The following is a 17,959-nucleotide window of genomic DNA, read 5'->3' as shown; positions in this document are numbered from 1 at the left end:
CGATCTTTTTATTATCGAAATCATTGACAATCTTGTTTCATTCAACACTCAATAACGTAAGTTAGATTCGGATAATTTTGAATTCTAAAACTTTGATGAAAAACGGTTCCTCGTAATCGTTGCCCTTCTAATTAAACGCTTCGTGGAAATCGTTTCAATCTTTTTGCTTATATATTTCTCCTCGTGGACCGAGATTACCGGTCGGATTACGCCAGTGTGTTGATTCCAAGAAGGAAATCCTCCATTCTGAATCCCAAGTCACGTGCTCGGAAAAACTGGAAGTCGTAAAATTGTAACAACGCGATGCGGAAGCAGGGATAGTAAAAGCAGAACTGCAGCACCGTTAGCAATAGGGCAGCGGAATGTATTCCTTGAAATACGATAAAATACCTCAAAACTTCCACCAAATGCCATGTGTTTTTCAAACGGTACGAAGTGCTGTAAGATGCATGTGAAATCGTGTGAGCTGCTTGCAAAATGACGATGAAATGATATGAAATTGAAATTGTGGGATTGTATTATAACTATTGCAACTGTTACCACTTCATTATTATTATTAGTATTACAACTATTTCCACTATTACCAGTATCACTACTATAATTACGATTTGCACTAGTACCACTATTACCGCTTCAACACGATGATCAACATGACAAGTATGTCATGTAGTAACAATTACCACTGTTACTACTATGTGCACTATTGCCGGCATTACCACTATTACAACTATTGTCATGATATGCCATGATGATGAAATGTATGAAATTGTAGGTGTAGGATTGTATTATAACTATTGCCGTTGTTACCACTCCGCTATTATTATTAGTATTACAACTATTTCCACTATTACCAGTATCACTACTATAATTACGATTTGCACTAGTACCACCATTACCGCTTTAACACGATGATCAACATGACAAGTATGGAATTACCACTGTGACTACTATGTGCACTATTGCCAGCATTACGACTATTATCACTATTGCCATGATATGCCAGGATAATGAAATGGTATGAAATTGTAGTTGTAGGATTTTATTATAACTATTGCAACTGTTACCACTTCACTATTATTATCCGTATCACAACTAACGCAACTATTCCCATTTTCCTATTGTTATCACTATTACAACTATTGTCGGTATTAACACCACTACCGCCATTATCACTATGGCCACTAATACCATTTTACCACTATTACCGTTACTACTATTATTGCTGCTATTGTCACTATTCCCAGTATTACCAATATCATTACTATTATCACTATTTGCACTAGTACCGCCATTTTCACTTTAACACAATGGTCATCATGACAAGTATGGTATTACCACTGTTACTACCATGTGCACTATTGCCGGCATTACTACTATTACTACTATTGCTATTATTGTTACTATTGCTACTATTAGATACAGTGAGATGTGAGTGAATTCTAGGTATCATCTGATTGTGTCAAATCCCGTGGAATGTTCGTAAAATAGGCAATGAAATCTTGATAAAATACAATATTCCTGTGTAAGATACCCCCTTGAACCGAGTACGTTCTTCCATCTTGAACAACGTGACGCCATGAAGGAAACGGAGCGGAGATTTTTTATTCATATTTAGTTCCTCCAAACGGTCCGTTCGTTTTTGTTTATTTATTTACACGTATATCTTTTTGTCCGTGTTTCTCCGGTGATAAAAAGGAGAACATAAATTGCTGTCGTAAATTATCACCCAAAACTGTGAGTGGGTGCAGGTATACAATGTATATATCTATACATAGATGTGTATTATACATTATATACCTGTTTTAAGGGGTGGTAACGCGTAGCAAGGTAAACATCGAGCGATAAATTTTCGCGGGTAAAACCGCAGCTCTCGTCTTAGCGTTGCCAGCATCGCGACAGATGTCGTGTACGATAAAAGATAAGAAATGAAACCCTAGAGGAGTGAAATAGGTGTATCATGTATAATATGAACTTGTCACTGAGCTGCGGGAATAAAACGAGAAATATGAAGGGGATTAATGAAACACACACTATACGATTTTTTGCTCTCAAGATTTTCGGGATGGTTTTGATTTTTTTTTTTTTTACTATTTTTATTTACTACACGTTTCGAGTAGAATAGTTATTTTGAAGATAACCAAGGAAGCAGATGGCATTCATTGGTTGTAAGATTTGCTTGATGTACTTTCAATTTTGATTTAAATTTAACGAAGATTCAAGTTTTTGGAAAATGTTTTCGGGTTTTTGACTTCCCAGTGTCGCTGAATTTTCTTTCTCGTCTGCAGTGAAAAGTTTGATGAAAATTCCTGATGTCATATTTTGATGAAGTGAGGAATCGTACGTGTCGTTAAATGTGTAAAAAAAACTTTGACCGTGATCTTCGAGACGTTCGTTGATCGTGATCTTCAAGACGTTGACGCGAAACTCAGCGGGAGTTGATTTTCTGACAAGTGTCGACGGGAAAAGGGTGATTCGAGGTGAAATCTAGAATGTTTTCGGAACTGTTATGTGTATAGCAGGCTGGATCGGTTTGACGGATGAAGCTTTCAGGACTGAGAGTGAGCGGATGTTAACACAAGTAGGTTACCATCTGGGAATCGTGTTACCAGTCCGGAGAGCCAGGCGGTAAACGGTTCTCGAGATAAGTTGGTGGGAAAGATGTTATACACTTGGCGAAGGGTCGTTCCATCTTCTTTCATCTTTCGCTTCATTAATTAGAAGCATGCTGAGTTTTACCCGTTTGGTGAAATCGCGCTAAACATGTAAAAGTAGTTTTAAGTTCGTTTTGTACCACGTGCATCAAAGATCTCACTTTTGGTGCCCGTTAAGCGTGTGAGAAGTGAAACCTTTTACAAATGTATGAGGTGGAGATGTGAAGGTCGACTAAATAGACATTTTTAGAGACGGTTTGAATACGTGTTAACCTCATGGATTAAAAAATTCCAAGAAAATTTGATGTCATCTGAATTTTTTCTCCTGATTTTCAGCTGACGAAGACCAAGAGTGGAGGATAGGAACAGTAACGAGTAGCGATGAATCACGTGATGACGATGGCGACATCGAGGGAGAATGTGGAGCTCGTTGAGGAGCTTTCAAGAATCGGTAATAAAGTGTGTCAGTCTAACCAGGGAAGAAAAATTCGAAATGAAGCCACTGCAAGGGAGGTAAATACTGTTTGAAATAAGGAAAGGCTCGATCAACTGGAAAGGAGGATCGGCGATAAGCATGCGCAGGCTGAGAGGAGCGACTGGCAACAATGTGACATTGTTGAGACAAAGATGTTGATGAGCGGTGGGAACCTATCGACCAGTTTAACGAGCAACTTAACTACGGTGCTTCGGCATGTGACAAACTGCAACGACACTCCTTTCAACGGTTGCTTGTCTGGCTGCAGTCTCGGACAGGGTGCTACCGATTTTGGTACCTCCCTATGGGCGCCGTATGATCACTTTTGCACCGTTGAATACGACTCGGCCCTGTTATGCAGACCCTGTGACTACCTCGACTGTGACGTTAACGTCTCCCTGGTCCTCAGTGGCCTCGAAAACGTCGAGGGAACGTTCCTCACCCAGTTCCCCATGCTCAGGGACTGCAACTCCACGGTGCTTCAAGAGGTCAATATTCATTCTAATCCAAGATTTTATCACATGATTGACATTTCGACCTGTTTCATCCACTTGTTGATTTAGCCCATCGAGCGTTAAATCCATGCATGTTTGAGCTCGTTTTATTTTGCAATCATATTGTTGAACTGGTCTACGAAAAAAAGGCTTGTATTCCTCTTTTCATTTGGATACCGCAAAGTGGTCTTATTCAGCTTCATTTTATATTCAGAACCTTCCTTAAGAATTTTCTCAATTTCTTGTAGCTGTACCTTCTATTCACAATTTTGCTTTTCCATCGTCTTCGTCAATTTCCGCTTGTTTTCAAAATATACTTCATCAACACATTATAGCCATACCTTTCATTTCACCTGGTTCTTTGTCTTCTGTTTTAGGGTATCCAATTTTTGAAAGCCTGTAAAATAATTTTGCTACTCGAAGCTTCTTTATCTGTTTTATTTGCTTCTGCAATATATTCAGCTTATCTCCATTTTCAAAACCTTCCATAACGACTTCCTTGCCTTTTTATAATTTCACCTCAATTTCATCGGATTTTCAATCATCTCATTTACTTTCTCATCGTTTTCAATGCTTTCCAAAACTTCCAAAACCAAAACAAGACCTTCCAATTTTATTACTTATAATCAAACCTTCTATTTTATCTGTTTCTTAAATACCTCCCTCAGTTTTCCTTTCTTCTTAGAACCTGCCAATCTTTTTCTTCTTCTATTTCTTTTTTTTCTATCTCTTATCACCTAACATTTTTCTCAATCTGCTTCTCTAATTCCTCCAACATCTCTTCATTTTTCAAACCTTGCGATACAACTTGCGTTACTTAAAGTCACATCATTCATTTCATCCGTCACTTGATCATCCTTTTATCCGTCAAACCTTCGATTTCGTCTGCTTCTTCATCCTCGTTTTCAGCTTTTCACGACCTTCGTAAAAACTCTTTCCACGTCTAGTCTCCCTTCCCTATCACCACCTTCTTTAACATTCCTGGTTCCTTCTTCATCGCTGACTTTCAAATACATTTCACATATTCAACAACCCGTTCACTTCAACAGTTGCTCGAGTGTTCAGCAACGAACGACCCAACGCTCTCGGACATACCTGTGACGTGTACGCGTCGCTTACAGCGTCCATCCTGGAGCGTCAAAGGCAAACGGTTGGACTGGACTTTCCTCTTCGTCGCAGTTTTCATAGTCGCTGGTGGCCTTGGCAACATCCTCGTCTGTCTGGCCATTGCTCTGGATCGTCGACTCCATAACGTGACAAACTACTTCCTCCTCTCACTCGCGGTGGCGGATCTCCTCGTCAGCCTCTTCGTCATGCCTCTGGGCGCCATTCCCGGGTTTTTGGGTGAGTCCTGAAAATTTTTTGCCAGTGTCCATCCTTTCCAGATAAATGCGGGACAGCCAGAAGTTCGTCCGCGGCTTCATCGAGCTTTTGTGAATACTCGTGACTCAACCCTTCTTCATCCTTTTCACGAAGTATCTACTCTTACAACTATACAACTCACAATACACAATTCAACGACATTAATCACAGTTATCTCAGAGACCGCAGCGCGAAAGCGGTTTTTTATGCTTATGTGTTGATCTTCTCGCGCCTTCTGAAGAGCTCTCCTTTTATCAAACTCCCACCCATCGTACACCTTGATAACCTGCTTTGCCCCTCGTTTCTCCACTAGAAACTCCCCCAAATTCACTGTTCAACGCAACGGCGTCAAAACGTGGGCCAAAAAAAACTGGGCAAAAGAGTTTGTCAAGTTGTTATCATTAAAACCTCCTGGTTAATGGACGGCTGTCTTAAATTCATATTATACAAGCTTGGACAACGTAATTGGTTGGGAAAGAAGGGGGGAAGAAAAAAAAAACATCCGCTGTCAATTTGGTTTCAACATTTTTTATTTTTTTTTGTTGTTTTTTTTTTTGTTTTCACTTCCCTCCCACTAGGAGAATTGATGAGATGACGATAATCAGTGTGACTTGTGTTAAAAATATCGACTGCGTGTGAAAGGTTGTTTTTCCGATATTAGCGAGGACGGACCGAAGGGTCAGGTCAGCTAGTGACACTGGCATTGCGGGTGATTGATTACGGGCATCCAGGATTCTGTTCGAATGCATTCACCTACACCTCGTTGAATCGGTATTTAATTATAAACAAGCGTGTTATAAAACGCCCGCAAAAACTTCTCTGCGAAACATGCTGACCTCCAGTCGTTCGTCTCCCTTCTATCATCCTCTGAACTCGAAATTGGTTTATAGAGCTTAATCCAGTTGCCAACACTTCTACTCTGCAACGTACATACTAAAGGGAGCAGAGCCTGCAACCCTTGAATCAAGCTACAAAGTTGTTATTAGATGGGTGAACCTGCATCGTGATCCTGCGCTGTTTCTCCCTAATTGGGAAATGTATCCCGTCTAACAGCTCGTTACGTGAAACTTCATAATCAAACAATATTAATCTATGAGGGTATTGGCTCTGCCTGCATGGAGCCTGCAGTCCTGGCTTCATCCACTCTTCTTCACCTCGCACGTTCATGTGACTCTACTACAACTATGCAATATATTACATGACTGTGGACGTAATGGCGAGACTTGGCTATCCTAACGAAGAGATATAATGAGTTTGTATACATGTATGTGTGTGTATCGCGTTCGGAAGTCTGTGAATAATTAGGGGGAGGGAGAAATCTGAATGAGAAGGAGGGTAATGAGAACTAGGATGAGGGTAATAAGAATGGGGAAGTTGAGGATCAGGATAAGGATGATGAGGTTGGAGTCTTGAAGATGAGGGTAATCAAGACGAGTATTATGAAAACAAGATCAAGACGATGTGAATTGCGTCAAGAATGATGAAAATCAAGGATGAGGGTTAGGTGGATTTTCAGGGTTGTAAGAATGGTGAGAAAAAATTTGGAGATGATAAGGTTTTACATGAGACTGACGAAGGCTAGCGCGTGAGAAAAAAAAGAATGAGGCCGGTGAATAGAAAATTGAAGATAAAGAAAGTTTGAGGATGATGAAGATATCGCGAATGATTAGAGCAACTACGAGAATCGTGAGGTTGGATAAGTTGATGAAGTCCAGCGCATGTTGAAGAAAATGACGAGAATGATGAGGACGAGGCAATTGAAGCTGATAAAATAATAATGAAAGCAAATGTGAAAATTTTGAGTTTGAACATGATGGTGAAAAACGAGGGTGAGAACAAAAACGATGATAATGACGCTTGAAACAGTAATAGAATAGAGGATAAAGATGAGTTCGAACATGTGTCGAAAACTCGAAAATTCTTTAAGGGTAACGCATAATCTAATACAAAATAATTAATTCACAATAATAGCTGAAAAAAAATTGAAAAACAAAAAAAATACTTATCAATCGAGTCTTGGATTCTAAATTGAAGATTGCAAATGACGATTATCAGTCTTAAGAACTCTAAATCGACAATTCTATAAGCTGACTCATTCTGTGTGGTTTGATAAATTAAAGCTCACACGAATTTTGTGATAAGGCCCAGAACCTTGGGTGAAATATTCTTGTTCTCTTTTTTAAGGGGTTTACCCAACTGATAAGCCAAAAAAAAAAAAAAATGTTTTTTTCAAGAATTTTTTTAATAAGTCTTAACTCTAAATATTGATATAAGGTTTGTTAGGCTTAATAAATACGCTCTCAAAATGCATAAGGAAATTTTTTTTTATTGATTTCAATCACTTTTTATACACGAAAATCGTAGTTGAAAACCAGTCCGAAAAAAGGTAGGTCTGCGGTGTTGATGATTTCTCGGAGATGGTGAAGCTGCAACAAAAAAATCGAACGGTTTTAGATTCAGCATGTTAATGGTCTTGGAATGAATCACACGATTTTTCATATTTGCAAAATTAATAAAATGGCGGCCATTTTTCTAAAAAGTTGAAAAAGACCGCTTTGTTTGCCGTTTTTTTTTTTAATACAGTTAAAATGAAAATTTCAAGAAAGTCTAATTCATTTCAAAGCCATTAACATGCTGAATCTGAAACCGTTCGATTTTTTGGTTTCAGGTTAACCATCTCCGAGAAATCATCAACACCGCGGACCTACCTTTTTTCGGACTGATTTTTGTGTACAAAAAGTGATTGAAATCAATACAAAAAAAAATTTTCATGTAATTCGCGAGCGTATTTAGTAAGCCTTACAAAGACTGTATCAATATTTACAGTTAAAAGTTGTTAAAAAAAATTCTTGAAAAAAAACCTTTTTTTGCTCGTCAGTTTCGTAGACCCCTTAATCATTCCTTTGCTTTTGCACGTCCGTGTGTACACGCATTTTTTTAATTTCGCGTTGTTAATTTTTTTCTCCTCATCCGAAGAACGATTCAGCCTTCTCTCGTCTCCATTCTTTCCTCGCGATCTGAATCTCGTTGTATAAATATATCTGTATAATTTCCAGAGTGAAAAGTGTTTTCACGCATTAGGAAATCCCTCTTCGTTTTGCACCGCGGCACGTACAACAAGGTACGAAAAATTCGAGCATTAATTAACCCGAGCCTTTGCTCTCAGGATTTGAGTGTATGAAATCGCTGTGCAGATGGGAGCACACTTTTACCCCGCATTTGCGTTTAAACACCGTGTGATATACGGATTTCATACCCGCAAAATTATATCATCTATCATGAAAGTACATACTTAAATCGTATCGTGCAGCTTTCACTCCGTTCATTGATGGAACATTTTTAATTAGTCGGTTTACTTTCGCTCGAGATTCATATTTGATCATCCGCATCAGTGAATCAGCAGAGAAAAAGAAATATCTCTGCTTTTCAATTCGGAAGTGAATTAATCCAAGAATAAAGAATTCTATACCGATTAACTCAATTTAATCTTCATAATTCTGGGATAATTATTTCTTCTCGATAAAATCATTCGTCGGTTTAACAATTATTAAACGAATTAATTCGAATAGAAGAACAGAAAATACAAAATGGGTAGTTTATCTTAAAACCAGCAGCCAGCAGTCGACGCGTCAGAGAGAAAAAAGGAAAGCGTTTTAACATTGTAACCACTTTGAAAATTATTAATTTCTTCAACTTTTAATTGTTTTCGGGACTATTAGTAAACAATAGACCCAATGCGAGTTCGTTTCTAATTTTTCTTAAGGAAATAGTAGCCGAAACCGCTATCCTTTGTCAGTTATCACAATTCCGTAGTATTTTTCATCGGGGGATAAAAATTTCGGAATCCCTCGTGGTTAGTTACGCCAATATTATATCCGGAAATCGAATATCTGCCGTCGGCTGGCCTTGGGAATTTATAGAATTTTTTCTCCTCTTCATTCACCCAGAATGCCAAAACCCGGAAACTGAGTCAAATTACAAAAAAAAAAAAAAAATATTCACAATAGAGAAAGAAAAGATGATAAACCAATCAGAAACGATCATTATTTTTAAAAAAATTGAATGATTGATGTATTGATTTACTTTTAATTTCCAAAATTGAGTTTATACGACTAACTTGAAAAATTTAGACCTAATTTAGATTTGTTTTTTTTTCTTTTGCTGTGTGATTTTAGTTCCCTTATTATGCATCGGTTCAAACTACATCAAACTATATGATTTCCGGTTCTTGATTGATTATTACATTCTGTAAAAAAAAGTTCATGTAAAATATTATACAATACTCGTATGTCGTTCAGATATTTTTCCACTTCAGTAAGGAAAAGAATAATTTATTATATCATGTCTCAAACCTGTGAAGTAAAATTTTTCCGAATTATTTATTTTTGTTGATACTTGGTAATTTTTTCGCTACCGATGAGTCGTGATTAATTATTTTTCTTTCTTAAATTAATATTCGAAATAAATCGCTTTACGGTTTTTTCTTATTATTGAAAATCAAAGCTTATTTCCCATCAATGGATTTTCGGCTTGAGATATTTCTGCGGTCCGAAGTCTTATTCAACCTCAATTTAATTTGCATTGAAATGCGAGATCGTCCAATCGTTTTGGTTTACCTGAGTGGTCGGTCGTAAAATTTGATCGCCCATGAAGCACTGCAGTCGACAGAAGGAACACCGGAAACTGCGTGTCGCCAATGCAATGCACGGCAGACTAGAGTGGATTACGTCATAGTGACGCCATGGCATTAAAGATGCACTGAACGTACCGTCCAGTCAAAGAGCTATAAAGAAAGAAACATCATATATAAAAAGGTTTCACAGTACAACTGAAGTTCATCGAGATGAATTCAGTCTAAACGATCTTCCCCGGAAACAGAAATAGCTATTTATGTGGCATGCCCGTAAACCGCCTGTTTTTTTGGCAAGGATAAAGATTTCAGGACGAGCTGAAGGCGAGCCGGAAGCGAGTACTGAAATTATCCGAGCCAAAAAACGGTTTACGGGCATGCCATATACAATATTTTTTACGATATGGGCATTGAAAAGCAAAACGAAGAGTGAGGTTATATCGCGATCTGTTCGACGAAACTACTTTATTCGGCAGTTTGGGATGCGCACTTCGAACTGCGCATCAAAACTGCGGAATAAAGACTTTATTCCGCAACTTTGTTCGCTGCCGTATAAAGCGTCACTTTACGGAACGAAAACTGCCACAAAAAGTGGACTTTTCAATGCCCATACCGTAAAAACAATTTTAATAACCATAAATATAAGCTACGGAAGCATAATTCGCGTTGCTAATGCCAAAAGGATGTATCAGAAAAAAAAAATTCTCTAATCAACTTAAAAATGTCTATAATGTATAAAGTCTACGGCAAAAAAATGGGGAAAAAAGTTTATCCATCGATTTATTTTTGAGTTGATTGAAGAAATTTTTTTTTTCTCTTTTTTTGATATGCACTTTTGGCATTATTAACGCGAATTGTTAATGCCTTGGAAGGGTTTCCAGTGTCAAATTATTTCTAGAATAAAGAGACCGCATCGTTTGACCGATTTTAATGAAACTAGAGCTCATTTTGATCGGGAATAAATTCTCCATGAATGACAAAAAGTCATATTTTCTACTTGAAACAGGCAATTTGTGTCAATTAATTTTAATTGCACTTTCGAACCTTCAACCTGTCATATTTTTTTTGAGCTCTTTGACTGGCTTGTACATTCGATACGTGCACCCTTAAATAGGGGATTGTTAAACGGAAGCAATACGGGGCGGCTTTAATCGCCTGAAACGACGAAGGCTCCCTCTGGAATTGTTTCGCAATACGCCGAAACAGGTCTGAAGAAATCTGTCATCAAAAATCTCGCTTCGCAAAGCCACGTTTTAAATATGTACGGAATGAGGATAGTATTCAAAAGTAGCGCAGTGACGTGGAAAATATTCCGTCGTGAAGTTAACAACGCGTCTCAAGGAATCCTCGAGAGAATTTAAATAGTCGAGTCAAAGCAGATCTGAGTTCAAAATATTCGGTTCAAGGCTGTATGTTGGTTTGTAGGGATTATCGACCCTCAAGAATTCAAATCTCAAGTCATTTTTGAGCCGTATATCCTGGGTTTCAGAAAAAACGAGCAAATTTCACGTTTTTTGCATTTCTTTTTTTTTTTAAACCGCTGTCGATAGATGAAAATTGACTCAACTATCGGGTAGAGCAGAAAATTCTACATCGAATTATGTCCTCGCATGTCGGAAACGGGTTCGGATCAACTAATTAAAAACAATGGAATTATTTTACCAAAATTCCCCAAATGCCGTCGATAAGTAAAATTTCTTTTTTGTCCACTGAACTCTACCTAAAAAGTTTTGAACATTAGTTAACAAGTCTCAAAGTATGATTTAATATCATTAGAGAAAGTAGAAATTTTTATCGGATTGTCAGGAAGATCACAATGAAAATCCATCGAAAAGAATCTGAAAATGTCGAAAAATAGTTGCACTACAACTAAAAAAAAAAAAACAAAATGTAAAATTTCAACATTTAACGAGAGTAAAAAGATGCATTGAAAGATTTTTACGACTGGTATAGAGTTTCGAAAAAGGGTGAAAAATATTTTCGCAATTTTATCGCTTCCATAATCCGATTTTGATAATTTTCCATCATCCTTTTTTGTCATCTTTTTTCTGAGGCTCGTTTTTTATTTTTCTGACTCTTGTTTCCTTCCTCCTCTCTCGCTTCTCTTTTCATCCCGTGTCAACGATACGGTAGAACGTTTCAAGTGTGCAAATGTGTGATCAGAGCAAACTCAGGGCGCGGGGATGTATGCTGGGTAGTAGAGCGAAGTACGGAAACGGGTTGAGAAAGGGGTTGAAACACACATCATACGGTGTATGCATAACGTACCCATGCCAGTGCCTCTTCGCGTCTATCTATGCGTCCATGTGTTGAACGTTATACAGGCGTATGTGAGCGCGGATTTACGAAGGCGAGAACGTGCCTGCGTGTAGAATTGTATGAATTTAACCGACTCCCGTCCCCGTCTTTCCGCGATCCATGTTTCCGTTCAGCCAACGCGAATCATTAATCTCTAGCTAACTGGAGATAAGAATACAGGCGAGAGACGCGAATCGATGTTTGCAGAATAGTCGTGGGAATGGAAAAGTCACGATTTGAATTTTCAGAAATCCGTGAATTTGTTTTATGGTTTTTCAATGTGCAGAAACGTTGGATATGTGGGAGGAATAACGTGGGAAAATTGGTTTTTGAATAGTTCAATATCGAGTTTTTGGCAATTTGGAAACTTGTTGTATAGAATTTCAATGTGGAAATTCCAGATGCCGGAAAGTCGATGTGAAGAAAAAGGTTAAGTGTAAGGAGAGACTGAATTCTTTGAATCACACATTATTGTGTTGAGTCAAATTTTATAAGGAAATAGTATTCTCTGGTTTTTGGGGTCACTGGTTACGAATCTGAACACAAATTTCAAAAATTCAAGGTAGCGAATCCAATATAGTAGAGACGAAAATTTTAAATTTAATCAAATCCAGTCAAAAAACTCTGTGAAGTGATTTTTGGGTCGCTGATTACCAATCTGAAATCAAATTTCAAAAATTCAAAATGACAAATTCAATATGCAGGGCAAAAATTTAAAATTTGATCGAATACGGTCAAAAAACCATGCAGAGGTTTGCTATACTGAATTATCAAAATATGATTTCAGATTTGTAATCAGCGACCTCAAAAACTTATAATTTCTGCAATTTTTACGATTTTTTTAATTTGTTTCTAACAATACCAAACTACATTATATATTATCGTAAAAATTAATTTCGAGTATTGAAAACCTATTAGTATACGATCAGAAATAGCAAAAAACCGCAAAGCAATAGGTATATTGAAAAGTTCTCTAGATATACAAAAATATAGATACAACTTAAGTGGTGAGAATAATTACTACTATGACTCAAGGGGTTAATAAGTAGTGGAAACAATGTAGAAACATTATTAAAAATTATGGCTACAATACCGAGTTTTAAAACGTGTAAAAATCTGTTTTATAGAATTTACAAAATGTGGAAAGTTGAAATATAGAAAAGTCAAAATGTGGTATAGGGTATCACAGTGCAGAAAATCTAAATATAGAATTGTAATGTGATGTAGAATTGTAGAATGAGTAAGAACAGTAAGTCAACAAGTGAAATCAACAGAATCCTGATGATTCTGTATTTTGGTTTTCTATATCTCACCTTATTTTATAATTTGATTTGTAACATTTTGAGATTGTATAGAATAGATTTTCATATTTTTCAAATTCGCTATTGTGACCACGCCATTTTTTAATATTTCCAAATCACGAACCCCATCCTGGAACTGATTTTTGAAAAATCACATCCATTCAGTTCACCCAATTTTTCTTTCATTGTTTTGTTATTATTTTTCAATTAATAGACTGACTAGAATTTTGATATTCCATAAGCAACACGAAGATCAGTAGAATCCACAAGATAATTCTGTTGTTTTTGTTCACGCCCCGAGTGTAGAGTGACGTCATTAATCCTGAACAATGACAAGTATTGTTCTTTCATCCTGAAACTGTAGAATGCCCGTATTTATCAACATCACAAAATTAATTGAATTCATTTTTGTCCATTGTCCATAAAGTAATGTCGAAATAAATCCAAGAGTTTCTACTGAAACCATAATTCTTCCACCATTTCTATAAATCAACCTCGATGTAGTTCAAGTTCAACCCTGTTTAATTTATTTATTTATTATCCATTCGTTCATTCTCTTTACTATATTGTTTGAAACATTTACAATGTAATTTAAATATTTATTGAAAAATATTCACCGCGTTCACGATTACCGAATTCTTTTGATTCAACTTAGACGTAGAATCTTCTCTATTCCCTCAAATTTCCGACCCGTTAGTGTGATTTTTATTTTCAAACAATTCTCTCCAGTACAATTTAATATTTCGAATTTTGCGTGATTTAAAATCGATTAAAACTGAAAATTATTTAAATAACCGCGTAATAAGTATTAACGAAAAATTATTAAACGATCATTATTTTCTTTTTCATCTTATTATCTAACAATCAATCCAGAATACACTAATTCTCTACCGCACACAGAACATTGAGGAATTGGCGTTACAGTTTAACTTGACGAGTAGAGACGGGAAAATTATTGCGTAAGAACCTGGCAGAATACAAACTTTGCTTCATCCAATTATAACTGTGAAAACGTGGCGATATATACGTAATCGTATAAATACACATGTATTACGTTGTGTACCGCAACACATAAATAACGACACTCGCAATAATAATCAGTTACATTCGCCACCCGTCGTTTTGTATTCGCTACTGTCACTGCTGCCTTGAATTAACTTCATTCTAAATACACAAAGGCGAAGATTGGCTCATTTATAATTAAGTGGGTTACCTTTGAAGTGGATAGATAAAACGACGAAGACAATGAAAATAATTATCATTCTTATTATTCGATCGAAATATTGCCTTAAATTTTTCCACGCTGAGAAAATATTTTTTTTTATATCACGTATCTAATGCCAAATGGGTGTATATAAAATTATACTTAATTGTTTTCGTATCGCCATGGGCATAAAAAAATTATGGAAAAAATAATGCAAAAAATCAAACTCAAAAACGCGTCTCTCGGTAAAATGCCGATTTTTTTCATGCCCCTGCTTGCAAAATTTATCTTATCTTTCAGTTTTTCGTATAAAAGCTGAAGTTTTTTCAGCAAGAAATTAAAATTTTCAGAGTCAGATGGCTGTAGAATCTCACGTGAGCTACGTTCGATTGACAAAACTCTGTTAATAATATTCACTTTTTGGTGTTTAACGGAATGTTTTTATTTCTTTGAATTGCGGACTGTTAAAGTAAGTCATAAAAACCAGAATCTAATTTTTTTTCTGAATTTTCAGCAATGCATTACTTATTTTGTTTTTTATTCATACTTAATTATCATTCGTTGTTGGATAAGTTTGGGGTCAGTCTGACCCCAGTGTGGCAGCAGTCTGATATCAGACGGACGTGAAAACTAGGGATCAAGTTTCAATCATGCTTTTATTGTGAATCAATTGACATTTTCTCGGCAGTTTTACGCGATTTGAATCTTTTTTAATAAAGGATAAAAACACATTTTTAATCTACTTACCAAAAGGTTTTTGCACCTGATGTGCTTTTTCGAGGATTTCTATTGAATCCCGTTTATCCTTTGTTTCTTTCGAGGGAAATCTTTATTTTGCAAAATTTTAATTACGGAGACTTGATCGGCAACGCTAATAATAATCTAAACTCTCAGTTCAATTAAGTCGCCATTATATAATGCATGTATAAAAATCTTTAAATTAGGGGTGAAAGCGAGCCAAAAACTTTGTCCATGAATTTTCTCAGATTTTTTTTTATCCGTTTTCAAAACGGAGCTTATGGAAAATTTGGGCTGAGATCAAGTCGAAGAACTTTGGATATGATTTCGTTTTTCGAAATCGTTTCCACTGTTTTCGGAAAACGGGCCAAGGCACGAAGCTCAGTCGGATTTCGAAGTCCGTTATCGCTTATGGGCTCTTCTCGGAAGCTGATAAGACTTGGAAAAGCTTTTCTCTTGACCCTCTTGACATCTCTTATTCAAAGGATTTTACCTTCACCCATCGGCAGAGGATACGATTATCGGTTCTACGATAATAATATAGAATCTCGAGAAATCGATGTGATGCTCATTCGTGACAATTATATTTTGAAAAAGATTGTTTAGGATGTGAAAAGTTTCTAAATTTTGTCACGATTCGTCAGAAATCGTTGCTGAAGAAAAGCTGAAGTTTTCGGAAAAAAATTGATGAAACAAGTGCTTGATTTTTGAAGAACATTTTTTAAACATTTGGAAATTTCATTACAATTCGTCAAAAATCCTGAAAATAATAAGTTTTTGAAAAACTTATGGAAACCCCACTTTCCAAGCTCAAGTTTCTGACAGAATTTTTATGACATCAAACGTTCGAAGAACTTGCAGGAAGAAAAAGTAAAAAATTCAGTAGTTGAAACTTGTTTCGAAGGAGAGGTGGATATATTGGAGCTTTTTTTTTTTCTTCCTGCGCCGTTAATCGCTAGAGAGCGAATCTATAAGGCGCTCGTGCCTGAGAAAAGTAGATTAATTTCTGCCGGGGAGAAAACAGGTGATTTCGCTAAGCCGTGATCCAATTTTGTTGGTAAAGAATTTTGATATAACTTTCAAAGTATCAGGTATATTCAATATACGTAGAGGTACATTAATAGGGTTGTTTTTTAATTTTAGCACTTTCAAATTAATAAGAAAAAACGAAAATTCCTGAAAATTTTACCTCTCTACATCAATTCTAAGATAGTCGGCTTTGTGATCGAAGTATCTTATCGAAATAATGTGGCAAAAACTTTTTTTTATCTATAAAATTTTCTAAGTCGTTTGACGAATATACCGAAAATAATGAGAAACATATATTCTTGTGAAGAATTGAACGATCTACAACAAAGCTCTGATGCATAAAATTCGTAAATGAAAGCGTTCATCTGTTAATTAACTTTTGAAGTGTAATAAGATTCGTTAATTAACATATGAACGCTTTCGTTTACGAATTTTTTGCATCAGAGCTTTTTTGAATTTTCCAGATCGTCAATCTCAAGAATTTGGTATAATATAACACGACGACTGCCATGATTTTGACGTTTTCAAAGTCTATGTTTAACATGCTTTGTAAATTGTTATGTGACAAAAAAAAAAAAAAATTACGGAGCTTGGAACTTTTTTGGCAGAAAAAATTCAGCGTACTTTAAATATAAATGAAAACTCTTCGCACGGAAAATTGTGTCGATTTTTCTGGAGAACTGATTACATTTAGGAATTTTATAGATCATCAAACGAAAAATATCAGGTAAATCAATTTGAAATTAGGCCAAGTTCGTCCAAATTTTTTTTATTCAATTCCAGTTTCGACTGAGCGTAAATAAGTTTTCGATTTTTCTATGATGCTAAACCAATACGAAGAATGAGGAAGAAATTATAGAAAGTCTTGTGAAATCACGCGAAATCTTGAAGATCTTTTGAAATGATTCAGGACTTCGTGAAATTATTTAAAGTCTCTGACATTAAAGAAATCAATAGAAAATTCTTTGAAATTCTTTTAAATATTTTGCAATCCTTTCATCAATCCTGTGCAATTTGTGTAAAATCATGAAGTCAAAAAAGTCTGAAATCCCGTGAAATTTTGTAAAATCATTTGGAATCCTCTGAAACCACATAGAATGCTTTGAAATATATTGAAAAGCATCTTAAGCTTTTTTAAAATCCTGTAAAACCGTTCTGAAATCTTGGGAAATCAGTTAAAATCGTTTGGATTCTCTGAAATTTTTCAATTCATTTGAAATCCTTTGAAATCGTGTACTCTTTGAAATTTGGTGTACATACAAACTAATGAGTGTGATTAATGCCTTGAATTCGAGAATTCAAAGTCTTTCTCAAAATATCGATTGAAAATATTGCGAATGGTTTAATTTTTCCCATCGACAGGACAGAAAATCGGTATCGAAAATTTAAATACGACAAGAAGCGATCGAATACTCATGAGACTCATGATCAATCGTGAGTTTCTGGATCAATTACGGATCGGTTGAATCCTGGAATCAGGAATCATCAATCCGGCATCAACGCAGAAAATCGAAGAAGCCTGCAGGCGGCTGTTCGATGATGAGAGAGAAAAAATCGAAAAATGTTTTTGAAATTTTCAAGTACACGCACTAACTTGCCTTTCCAATCACACGAGCGAAATCGCGAAAGCAGTTCAAATATCGCTGCCGTGTACGTGTGTGCGAATTTGCGAGCGCCTCACAAATTGGATCCACAAAGGATCGGGAACAGCTGGCGGGATTCTCAGCTCGTTACACACCCCGAGTCGCGGGAAATCGTTTATTTAATCATCTTTAAT

The 17,959-nt window shown here is 36.1% G+C and overlaps 1 protein-coding gene across 1 annotated transcript in view; it reads left to right on the top strand.

The window, feature by feature from the left end:
- Window positions 1-3,069: 3,069 nt before the first annotated feature.
- Window positions 3,070-17,959, top strand: part of LOC124411310 (alpha-1D adrenergic receptor) — a 106,422-nt gene continuing 91,532 nt past the window's right edge. Inside the window, exons 1-2 of the mRNA XM_046890379.1 lie at window positions 3,070-3,614; window positions 4,670-4,964. Of these exons, the coding sequence (XP_046746335.1) occupies window positions 3,279-3,614; window positions 4,670-4,964 (631 nt within the window). The 5' untranslated portion in view covers window positions 3,070-3,278. The remainder of the gene's footprint in view (window positions 3,615-4,669; window positions 4,965-17,959) is intronic.

This window comes from Diprion similis, chromosome 10 (assembly GCF_021155765.1).
Source record: "Diprion similis isolate iyDipSimi1 chromosome 10, iyDipSimi1.1, whole genome shotgun sequence".
Classification (NCBI taxonomy): Eukaryota; Metazoa; Arthropoda; class Insecta; order Hymenoptera; family Diprionidae; genus Diprion; species Diprion similis.
Note: the sequence above shows the minus strand (reverse complement) of the source record. Positions and strands in the feature narration are given on the sequence as shown.